Source organism: Paramisgurnus dabryanus, chromosome 21 (assembly GCF_030506205.2).
Source record: "Paramisgurnus dabryanus chromosome 21, PD_genome_1.1, whole genome shotgun sequence".
NCBI lineage: Eukaryota > Metazoa > Chordata > Actinopteri > Cypriniformes > Cobitidae > Paramisgurnus > Paramisgurnus dabryanus.
Genome location: NC_133357.1, coordinates 4,015,407 through 4,028,444, shown reverse-complemented (window position 1 = coordinate 4,028,444; position 13,038 = coordinate 4,015,407). Strand labels below are relative to the sequence as shown.

Here is a 13,038-nt window from a genome sequence, read left to right as displayed (position 1 = left end):
TTGAACCCAATAGTCGTAAAAAATACAAATGAATAATGTCTCCACCCACAAGGCCTTGATGACATCAGCAGAATATTTAATATTTGAATGACACTCAGTAGAGCCATGTACGATGAAACCGGGGACATTTATTGTGAAAATAAATAAATGCTTTTGGTTTCAAGTTGTTGTTTAATATTACAAAACCACAGACCCTAAGTACTTACATCAGTAATGACACTGAGTTTCTTGATATACGTAGCCTCTGTTTGGATCAGTTCCCATACCGCCTCTTGTTGCTGAAACTGACGACGACCTAAACTCTAAAAAACATGAACAAAAATACAGCCAGGTCAAATAAATGAAGATGCAGTGAAATATATAAATGTGATTATAAAAAAAAACAGGTCTGTTCTGAGATACAACAATGGATAAAAGAAGTATGCACTGTATGTATGAGCTTGTCTTAGCCAATCTCACGGATCAATCAATCACAGATCAATCCCTGTGTGTTTGTTGTGTTTGTGTACCTCTGGGTCATCCAGTAGTTGTCTCCAGCTGTCCTCCATCGTCAGGTTTGGTTCCTCCTCTTCCTCCTCCCAGGAGTCCTGATGAAAGGCGAGCTGAGAGGGAACCTTGGGCAAACCAAACAGTTTGTACGCATCCAACTTAGTATGAAGAAACTCCACGCGGTCCACCTCCTAATATACACAAACATAGAGACACACAATGTAAGAAATAGACAGATCATTTATCATCTTCCTTTTCATTTGCATTAGCTTTCTCCATATCCATCCTTTAGCTATAACTATATATATCACTGACTCGTACTTTATCATGCGAACCCTATCTTTGAAAAACTGTACCATGATACACAGTCATTGTTTTAGATGATTATATAATAGTATACTGATTCTTCAAAAGACAATGTTCCCGCACCTTGTTTAACTTCAAATTCAAGGACCTTTCAAGGACTTTCCAGGTCCAATACCCTCAAATTCAAAGACTAAATGTAGGGACATTTCAAGTGAGAGCTTTGTGTTACCTTTTAAGATACATTGTTACAGTTCTCTTTTGGGGGAACTTGCGCTGTGTCACTGCAGTGACACTTTGGGACGCCTCCAGGGGTAAGCGCTTGAATGTGTACATCAAATTCAACCAATGGTGAGGTTTAACGACAAAGACAGAGTGACGCGGGTGCCAGGAAGTATATCGCTATATGAAATATTGCCAAAGACGGCGTTACAGGGATGCCGGAGGTATGGCAAGGGAGACGCAGCGTCTCGTTCCATTCAGGGAACAGCAGTTACATGCGTAACCGGAGACGTTTTCATGTGTCAAACACAACTATGCAAAAAAGCATTTTGGTATGAATCAACATTCGCATACAGAAGATATAAGCGTTTAGAGTGAACAGTTTAGCACGTGTGCTTAAAAAGTCATACATTTTTATGATATTATCCTACACTACACAGGGAATAATATGGATTTTTTCCAGAAAACTTCTTGCATACAATAGATTCAAGCACTTTCAATGACCTGTATCTATGTATGTATATTTTCAATAACTTCCCAGGGCCTGGAATTTTTTCCCCCAGATTCACAAACTTTCAAGGACTAGTGGGAACCCTGAAAAGAGCACTATGTGATTATGTGATCAAAAAAGATGTATGTACTGTCTTCTGGCACATCACCAAAAAGAAAATCCGAAAACCACAAAACTGTCAAATACTTAATTTATTGTCAGTGACAATAAATTACCTTTACAAAAAATTTTTTTTAAAAACCTTTAAAAATCACAAAACTCAAACAATAACACCTTAAAAGCATCAAACATTGTGATTTTCAACACAATAATCAAAACAAGGTTTTTACGTGTACCTGAGGGTCCATGTACAGTACCAGTGGGTCCACACATACAGTACACGTTACGCAAATTATTTTTAATTATATTTGATTATATTATAATGTTGGGCAAAGATTAATCGCGATTAATCGCATACAAAATAAAAGTGATTTTTGGCATAATATATGTGCTGTGTCTAATTATTATGTATAATAACCACACACACACATTCATATATTCATTTTAGAATTGTTTTATTTATATGTAATTTTTATATATAAAAATATAAATATATATATATATATATATATATATATATATATAAATAAATAAATAAATAAATATATATATATATATATATATATATATATATATAAACATGTAAATGTTTCTTAAATACATACATGAATGTGTGCATATTTATTTATACATAATAATTACACACAGCACACACTCATATAGGGCTGCAGCTATCGATTATTTTTGTAATCGATTAATCTAGCACTGAATCGATCGATTAATCGAGTAATCAGATAAAAAAAATTTTGGCTCCAAAAAATAAGCCTATTTATTTCAATTTGTACCCATTTAGTGTTTATAAGTGCCAGTGCCAACAATTAACTCTTTCACCGCCAGCGTTTTTAAAAAAAAGTTGCCAGCCAGCGCCAGCGTTTTTCATGATTTTCACCAAAGTTTAATGCCTTCCAGAAAATGTTCTTCTTTAAATAAATAAACATACAATATACCAAATGAAAGAACAAACCCTCTGCTTTCAAACAAAAAAAACGTTTCATCCTACCTTTAGTGGTTCTTTTGCAATCAGCTTTTGAATATGGGTAGGTTTTGGCAAAAACACCATATTTTGAGCAAAAAGCAAAAATAATTCCATATTTGTGACGGACTTTTCATAGAGATCCCATTCAGAGCGATCTTTAAAACAGACACGGACATGCAGCAGCTTGCCATAGGGCAATACTTCCGCTTTTAAAAAGTTGCGGGAGGGCGCCACCTGGTGGATAATAGCGGTATTGCGGAAAGACGGAAAATCTCGTCATTGGCGGGGAAGCGTTTTCTCAATGGCGGGGAAAGAGTTAAGCACTTATTATTACTAAATTTATTAATATGCACAACAGGTTTCATGGTGTAATCTAGCCCTGACATCAAAGTAAATATCTGGTTTATGTACATTTCTACACCTGGAGCATTTAGCATTAGGCTACTAATAAATAATATATCATTTCTGGGGTGAGCCTATTTGCTATGGTAACAACCTGTGTGTGCGCGCGCGTGCTGTGCTTGAGGAAGAGTGACACCCCAGTCAGACGTTCAGTTGCTTCATTGCAGTTTGGTTTCGGCAGAAATACATACAGAAATAGAATATTGCATTTGGTTTGCATCACTTGCATTGCGGTGCATTTAAGGTTAAGAATCCGTTCGAAAAATCACAACATTACGTCCCGCTGTAAACAGTGAATGCATGCTGAAATTATTGTTGCGTGGCTACATAAAAGTTTAAGCATATGTGATGCATTGCGCGATCGGTCTGACTCGCGTGAGAGAGACGAGGGTGCATGCGTGTGTGTGTGTGTGAAGGGGTTCTTTTTTAAGCTATACTCTCTTGCAATTGAACGTGAATATGTTTACTACTTAAAAACATCAAAGCTAAACATCATATCTAGTCAAACAGCATAACGACATCGCTACAAATACAGTAAGGGATTAAAATCAGCGAAAGCTACGTTACCTTGTTTCATCGACGCTTGGTGAAACAGCAGTGGATGTTTTCGGTTCAGATGCTGAATGTAATGTAATGATCCTAAACTTTAGACATTCTCTCTCTGCCGTTTATGGACATATTTACTCTCCGCCATTGCGCCAACTAAATTCAAAATGTATCACGCGCTATGATGTGCTTCCTGAACATTGAACAACGGTCCGTGTGAATCAGATATCGGCGCGTGTAGTGCACGTCATAGGAATTTAACGAGGCTTCGAGGCAGAGCTTTTGCCTCGAGGAATTTAATCGAGTAACTCAATGAATCGTTGCAGCCCTACACTCATATATTATGCCAAAAATCACTCTTATTTTGTATGCGATTAATCGCGATTAATCTTTGCCCAGCACTAAAATTATATTTTATTACATTATAAAACGATTCTAATGATTCAATTTGCGTAACGCGTACTGTACGTGGACCCTCGCATATGCGTTACACAAAATGCACCATTAGAATAGTCTGCCCACAATGTTGCGCATCGCCAACTTTTTGTACGTGTAGGTCGCACATGTGTGTACAGGAGTATGTAGTATGCAGGCCAGGACACATATTGCATTTTGTTTCAATGCCCATGCATCAAATAAACTTTGCTTTGCAAGGTTGTATAGTTAGTATAGTTGCTTTACATGTCATAGTAAAAAACAAACTATACTCCAAACAGCCATTTCTGCAAACACCCCAATCTCTTTAACCTTATAATTACAGCTCATCTATTCATGTCAATGCTCTTCACTGATGGCCCGTGTGCTATTGTCCTGTAATGGGTTGGCTGGTGTACTTATGACAACGAGTCGTTTGCATTGAGTGCTTTTAAACAAAAGGCTCCAGACACAGATGGGCCGTCCTGTCCTGCAGTGGCTACTGGAGATGACTGTTTAGCCCTGGTTAACCCTTCTTTTGTGACAGAAGGGTCCCAATGGGACACACTCAGAGCCCCCTCAGAGTCGACAGAATCAGTTTTACGCTTATTGTGAAATGGGGGACGTGCGTCATGACAGTTGAGTGACAGTCACGGACGCTTATTTGTCACACATCTGGTATGACGAAAGCCGAGGTTTCAGCCTCAAGGGGATCTGGGAAAACCAGCACTGATTTTCTATTGTTTGAAATATTAAAACTTTTAGTTTTAGTTTCAGTTTCTTAAAGAGTTTTATGGGAAGATCACAGGAAGCTACCCTCTTGAACGTCCTGCTATTACTGATATTACAAAGACGAGCGTGCGTGTGCGTAGGGGGGTTGTATTACCTTTCCAGATCCAGCACCAAAAAACACACTGATCCGACTGGAGGCACGGTTCTTCCAGTTGTCGGGTCCGTTACCCACACCTGACAGAGACCCTCCGGGAGCGACGCTTGGCAGCGACCCGCTCAGCGTGGCCTGAGTATCAGGGCATCGGATGTTTGCATCACCCAGGAACTCGGTCATGTTTTTCCGCCGTCGGGCTTGACCCTGAGCAGATAAAGATAGAGAGATCATTGTAAGACTTACAGTAGGTGGGAATTTGGTTTAGTTTAGAAAGTATGTGAAGGACAGATTTGTTATCAGTAACCACACACTTTAGTGGAGTAAATGAGGGTGTGTGCGAGAGATAAACTGAGATGTATAAACAGATCGCTAGAGAGGAAAGAGAGAGAGAGAGAGAGCGGTGGGGAGGAGGCAAACAAGAAACGAAACATAGTAGCAAAACATTGATTCAAACCGATCAAACCTCATTCACTAAACTCAATAAGTCTTACCAATAGATTTTATTTGATTTTTATCTTCTATTACAGATGTGCACACTTTCAAAAAATACTTCATTAAGTGCATTATGGGATGCTTTTAAAACAGCACTACAAGATTCATATATGGGTGATTCTGGCAAAATTAGACTTATGAGGTGTCATGATGCATTTTGATAAAAAAAAGTAAATGCAAAGTAAGAGTATCAAAATAAGATGCATACAGTTACAAACATCTCTTCATGTAATATTTTGTACATGATTTCAAATGACATCATACAAACCAATTTTTTTTCCCACATTTAAGGGAAAAATTTTCATTACCGCAACGTGTCTATGACTGGATTTGGGTTGTTTGACATGGAAATATTTATAATTAAAAAAATAAAAAATAAAAAGCTTCAGTGCATGTTATACTATTAACATTTACAGTAAAGAAACATGTGGTATTTGGTGATCATTGGTAAATGTAGAGACAATAATAAGGAATATAAATGTGTCCAAGACCAATTTTCTCATCCTCCGCAACAATTTTCAATCATTGTTTAAGCCATCAAGGAACTAACATTTTCAAAAACAATTTGTTGGAAGGGACATAATTGACTGTGACACTTAAGATGGCTACCAGGTAAGCAGTTCTTATTTTTTCTCTTCAAGTTGAAATTTTGTTTGTCATAGTACCTAGACAACTTTTTAGTTCTCATTACCGAAACATGAGTTTGTAAATGCATATATTTAATGTAATATGTTGCTGTAATGATACATTTTTATAATGATAATCTAAAAAATGTAAATAATTCTATAGGGAATATATTTTAAATCCGGTAGCACTTTATTTTACAGTACGTGTATTTACCTTGTACATATATGGTAAATAAGTTGTACTTACCCGCAAATGTGTGGAACTTACTTTTAGGTATCTACATGGTAATTCATTGGTATCATTACTGTACTTACTAGTGGTACATACTTGGTAGTTATTATGTAACTTTAGATAAGTACTGGGTAATAACAGATACATACATAGTGTATGTATACTGTAACTAACCAGAAACACTACTGTACTTACAAATTGTATATACATGATAAGTGTGTGGTACCTGTAGGCCAGTGTAAGCTAATGACCAGCACATATGGTGTATGTATACTGTAACTAACAAGAAACACTACTGTACTTACAAATAAGTGTGTGGTAAGTTATACTTATACCATACTTATACCATACGTATATTATAACTAAAAACAAACATTACTGATATGCCATTTTGGTACTCAATATATTTGTCCTTTTAACCAAGCATTAAATAACCATATGCATTAACTACTGGGTACATTCACTAGTACATCCATGGTACCTGCATGGATACAGGACTGTAAAATAAAGTGTTGCTTTTTACACAGTTATTACATAGGACCTACCACCTAAGATATAGCATCATATACATGTCACTGTGAGGCAAACCCAACTATTGACTATAATACGCATTAACTACTGGTTACATTCACTAGTACTTCCATGGTACCTGCATGGAAACAGGACTGTAAAATAAAGTGTTGCTTTTTAAACAGTTATTACATAGGACCTACCACCTAAGATATAGCATCATATACATGTCACTGTGAGGCAAACCCAACTATTGACTATCATATGCATTAACTACTGGGTACATTCACTAGTACACACTTATTGTGTATATACAATTTTTAAGTACAGAAGTGTTTGATATTAGTTATCATATATGTACACTATAAATATCTGTCATTTACCCTAACTTGCCTGTAAATACTAAATACTTATATTGTACATTTATTTGTAAGTACAGTAATGTTCCCGTTAGTTACAGTATACCTACACTATAAGTATGTATCTGTTATTACCCAGTACTTATCTAGATTTACATAACAACTACCAAGTATGTACCACTGGTAAGTACAGTAATGATACCAATTAATTACCATGTAGATACCTAAAAGTAAGTACCACACATTTGTCGGTAAGTACAACTTATTTACCATATATGTACAAGGTAAGTACACACACTGTAAAATAAAGTGCTACCTTAAATCCTCTAAAAATAATGGTTATAGTAAGTTCAGACCTTAATCTTATATGTGCAAAAAAAAATGGCCTTCAATGGTTTAAAAAAAAATCTGATGCTGGACACCTTTTAAGTCTGGATTTCATGAGAATCACCCATATGCTGAATACAAGCTGCTTTTTCTCTGGTTTGTAAAATAATAATAATAAACTGTGCAAGTAAATGTTTCTAGGAAACATTTAATAAAGGAAAACATGTAGATCAACAAACACAAAGTCAGACAGTTCATGTCTTTTAACCTTTAAAATAGTTTTATTCTAAAACAATCTAGTTGATATGCATCACACTTTTATGCAAAAACTATTTTTAATAAAAAAGGATTGTTTTAACTTAAAATGTTGTCTCTCTCAAATTTAAAAAAAAGTTGATCAAACCGCAGCTGCGATCATAAAAAGATGAATGGCTTCTGTAATCGTATGACATCATCTCAAATAACAATCCGAGATTTCTCAAACAATAAACTCCACAATTTCCTCATGACATCATACTGACAGTCAGCAGCCGGCAAACCTGCTCGGAGATCAAGTCTGCCATTGTTCTGCCAGCGAATCTTCACTCGCGCTCCATCTTACAGTGAGTTAAACAAACAAACAAGCTGTTTAGTATCCAAGGAAGCAGTAATCTCGGCGAACAGGAGACACGGGCGCTCGCCGACCCTTCTTAAGACCGCAGGGAATTCCATTAGACACTAACAACTCCTGCGAATTCCACAGAGCACTACGACATTTTGAGGAATGCACACAAAACAGGAAAGGTCTGAAGACGAAACAATGGTATTCCTTAAACAAACAGATCCGTGCCGCTGTGAAAACAGCTGTATTGAAGTTTGCAAACGCAATGCGATTCTTAATAAATGACTGTAAGGGTTGTCTGTCTATAGCTGTTTTTATTCAAGACCATGTTGAGTCACAATCCTAAAACGCTGAACTGATTTGGGAACTTAATCTTCAACCTTTGAGCTGCTAACGCAATGCCATGGAAAAACATTTTTGGCTGCATGGTTCCTTAAAGAACCCCCCCAAAAACTTTATGTTTCTCAGACTATAAAAAGATTTCTCAGTAATGTGGGAAATAAAAGAAATGTCCGGATTGGCCAATTTGCCTCCCGTGCTAAATCGAGCACTGGGCCAAAGCGCCAGGCAGATATTAAGCTCTGATGGGGGATTTCTGCGGAATCTGGTGCGAAAGGATGAGGACGCAGATGTCAGGAAACATCCTTTTATCCAGACGAAGGATGTACGCGCGGTTCACCTCCAGCAACGGATGACACTTATTTGAGAAAAACTGAACCAAAACCTCAATAATGCACACAGATGTTTTATATGTTTGTAAAAAAGGACACATTCAACAAAAAGAGTACTGTAAGCCTGACTGGCAACTGGCATGACCACATCAAAAGAAATCCCACCAAGAGCATGACATTTGTTGACCGAAATAAGACAATTTACTTTCACATGAACTTAAAGTAACAAATGAGACCCCCAAAATATTAAAACCCTAACAACAGAGCATCTTTAAAACAGCTCAACTGGTACGGCAAAGGTTGTAGGTTCGATCCCAGGGAAGACACACATGGTAAAAATGTAAACCTTGAATGCATTGCAAGATACTTTAGATAAAAAGCGAATGAAACAGCATTGCACGAATACTACAACTGTATTTTCCCATACCCACTCTGGGATCAGCTGTGCCTGGAGTTTCCGCAAGACCGCGGAGCGATTGAATGACCCGTGAATTTATGAAGCGTAACAAGATTCCCAGAGCGTCTACTCTACTCACCATGGAAGCAAGCGACATGTCAAATTGGTTGAAGACCATGATAATCCTTCGTAAGGTTTCACAGAGCCTGACTCATGCTGGAGCCAGCTGCTACGATCCTTCAAACACACCAATAGATAGTACCACTGTCCCTGCAAAGTCCAAAAAGATCTGAGCGAAAACGGACGATCACTTATTTCGATTCAGTTCCGCTCGTTTCACTTCATAAGATATAAGATGTCCTGAGGTTAAATAGTAGGTCCTGTGATGAGAGGTAAAGCTGATCAACTGAGTCTGTCTGCCTGCCTGCATTACTAAATGGGACGGGCCAAACGTCATAGCAACTGGAGGATCCCGTCTCATTGTGTGGACGAGGAAAGAGAGGTGTGGCTGCGGACAGTCACATGTGAAGAGGGAGGAGATATGAAAACAGGGCTCTGCAGAGCTCCAGCAACACATCCTGGAACTGGAAGTACCATATATGTCACAATCCAAAAAATGACTTTCTTACTTTTTTACTTATTTTTGTCTTGGTTTCAGTAGAAATAACCAAGAATTCTTAAATCAAGATGGATTTTCTTGATGAGCAAAATTACCTAAGAAAATTAGTGTAGGTTTTAGACAAAAAAAATACAATTTAAGTGAATTTTTGCTTAAAAGAAACAAAATTATCTGCCAATGGGGTGAGAAAATTTTGCTTAAATTAAAGGAGTAGTCCACTTTATAGATGGGGCCCATTGACTTACCATAGTATTTTTTTTCCTACTATAAAAAGTCAATGGACCCCATCTCTAAAGTGGACTACTCCTTTAAGTGTTTAAGAAAAAAGAAAACTTATTTTTAGATTTTTATCATCACCCCATTGGCAGATATTTTTGCTTGCTTGAAGTTTAAATTCACTTAAATTGTATATTTTTTTGTCTAAAAACTAATTTTGTCTATTTTCTTAGGTCATTTTGCTCATCACGAAAAAGCATCTTAATTGAAAAGTTTTTAGAAATTTCTACTGAAAACAAGACAAAATATACAAAAAGTAAGAAAGTTATTTAAGATTTTCAAGAAAAAATTTCTTAGTATTTTTGTCTTGTTTTCAGTAAAAATATCTAAAAATTCTTAAATTAAGATGCCTTTTATTGATGAGCAAAATGACCCAAGAAAATAAGTCTAGTTTTTAGACCAAAAAATATACAATTTAGGTGATTTTGTGCATAAAACAAGCAAACAAATCTTGAAAATTTTTCTTTAACACTAAATTCAACACTGTCAGAAAAAAAGGTACAAAGTTGTTCCTGGGGTGGTACCCTAAAAGGTACCTTTTTGTACCTTTATGGGTATAAAACACATTCAAATGTTGTACCTTATGGGGTACAATATTATACCCTTAGGACCAATTGTGTACCTTAAGGAACAATTTTGTACCAGTTAAATTTTAGGGGTACAAAACAGTTAACTGTACCTAGGGGTGGGCGATAAACCGGTAGACAAAATTAACCGGTAGAAATTTGTCAACCGGTAGAGATTTTGGACTATCGTTTCTATCGAGGTTACGTGCCCATGTCACGCTCCTGTGCGTGTGGTCGCGAAAACGTAACGTTTGTACACGTATTTAAGCACTGCAGTTTTAAAACAAGTTATTTTAAGCCATTGAAACACAGACAACAGATCTGTATGCGTGCGTTCTTTCTGTGTGTCAGGAGCGGACAAGTCGCGCAACCGCTGCTCTTTCTGTCTGTGAGGAGCGCGCAAGTCGCGCGACCTCTGCTTATTAAGCTCGTGAGCATTTTTCCCGCTTTATTGGCCTTAAATACACATATGCGTCAAAATTCCCGTCTTTGCAAGCATCATCATAAACACGACCAGTAAGGTCTTAAGAGAAAGTAAACAGCTAAAAGAGAAAGCGCATGTGTAACAGTGTATTGGATCCGGACTTTGGTCTTAAAGGGGAAGTTACCTAATTTTGCTCCTGTCTGTCACTCGTGTTAATCAAACAGCATTGAGAAAAAAATCTCTCACTGCTCCTGATTAAATCACTTTTCTACCTTAATAAATAAAAATATATATAGGCCTATACATACATGCATAATTATTTATTATCATTCTTATTGACTGTGTATCTTCAGAGAGCTTGCGTTTTGTTTGTTTTTATTTTCTTTCTATGCTTGTATATGTTTTTTGTGAGAATTATGAACATTTCTATGGTATTAAAGATTTAAACCTTATTAAAACATAAAAAACTCTACCGTGATACATATCGTTATCATGATATAAAATTAATCCTATCGTGATAGAAGATTTTGGTCATATCGCCCACCCCTAACTGTACCTTTAAAGGTACAAAATAGATCCTTAAGGAACAGTAATGTACCTGAAAAGGTACAACATTGTATTATGTTTATATACCTGTAAAGGTAGAAAACGGTACCTTGGGGTACCGCCACAGCGGCAAAAAAGGTACAGTTTTGTACCTTTTTTCTAACAGTGAAGAAAAATTCGCTTACCCCATTGGCAGATTTTTTTGCTTGCACATTGAATACAAATGTAGTACCTGCAATTATTTACATTCATAAAATAAACTTAAATGGTTCTTTATGGTGATTGTATAGATAGAAGAACCATTTTTGGTTCCTCAAAGAACCATTCGGTCAAAGGTTCCTTTTACATTTTGAACTAAAATTTAAAGTGACAAACAAAATCTCTAATATTTCATGACTTCCGGTACTTAAAGGGGTGGTTTAGACTAGTCCTAGATTTAAATAAAAGTTAGAGCTGTCCCAACAGAAAACAACTTGCACTGACATATCTTAAAATACTTTGTTTTGCATCAAAAGGCACACAAGTTATGTTGTTAGTAAGGTATGTTTGTTAAAACTAGTTATATATTTCTAATTAAACTAATGTCTAGTCCTGGCTTAAGATAATCCCTGTCCAGGAAACCACACCGTAATATCTAGAATATACTTTTTAAAATTCCACAATATTCCAGAAATGTCATGACAAGTTGATATACATAAAATGTTGATAAACACTGTGATACACATGAGAATGATGTTATGAAAATAGCTTTTTAATAAAAGTACAATAAAAGTGTGCGTGGAGGAATTTAAATACCAAGCTTTAAAACCATAAAACTGCCCATTAGTAAGTCTTTTAAAACCATACAATAGCTTTCGTTAAACTCAGTATCACTCCCATTGTATGCAAGCTGCCCAAGGGCTTTTTCATTAAGGGGGTGTGCACACCAAAGCTTTTACTCATCCTCATGTTGAGCTAAATCTGTATGAATTTCTTTTTCTGATGAACACAAAAGAAGATTATTTTGAGTAAACACACAGCAAATAGTAACAATTGACTTCCATAGTAGGAATAAAAATATAATGGAATTCAATGGGTACCATGAACTGTGTGCTTACAAAATATCTTCTTTTGTGTTCATCAAAAAAAAAAGAAATATGGATACATACAGATAAAGAACAACATGAGGATGAGTAAATGATGACAATTTTTTCATTTTAAGGTGAACTATCCCTTTAATTCCAAATTATACATTTCTTTTATGAATTGTACAACAGAACAAGAATGTTTTCGCTGTAACCAATTATTTATGAGAATTTATTCCCAGTAATCAATTAGTCTTTACTTTACTTTCATTTCATACGCTTTTTGTATGATGTCATGAAAATGCAGCAGAATGGCATTCCTGCGCCTCAATAGGAGTGATTTCCCAGCTTCACATTATCCTTACTGTTACAGGGAAATGGCCTCTGGAATATAAAACTGTGGGAAATCCCGGACAGCAGCGTATGCCACAACAAGTCTAGACTATTGGGACTTGGTATGCATTGCTACTATTGATCTCA

General features: G+C 36.3%; 1 protein-coding gene across 4 annotated transcripts in view; it reads right to left on the bottom strand.

Annotated features, from left to right (window-relative positions):
• plekhg5b (pleckstrin homology domain containing, family G (with RhoGef domain) member 5b) overlaps window positions 1-13,038 on the bottom strand; it is a 96,974-nt gene that overhangs the window by 11,143 nt on the left and 72,793 nt on the right. For all 4 annotated transcript variants that reach the window (XM_065285256.2, XM_065285255.2, XM_065285258.2 and 1 more), the window contains 3 exons: window positions 4,849-5,052; window positions 510-680; window positions 207-302 (listed from right to left, as the gene is read on the bottom strand). In XM_065285256.2, the coding sequence (XP_065141328.1) occupies window positions 207-302; window positions 510-680; window positions 4,849-5,052 (471 nt within the window). The remainder of the gene's footprint in view (window positions 1-206; window positions 303-509; window positions 681-4,848; window positions 5,053-13,038) is intronic.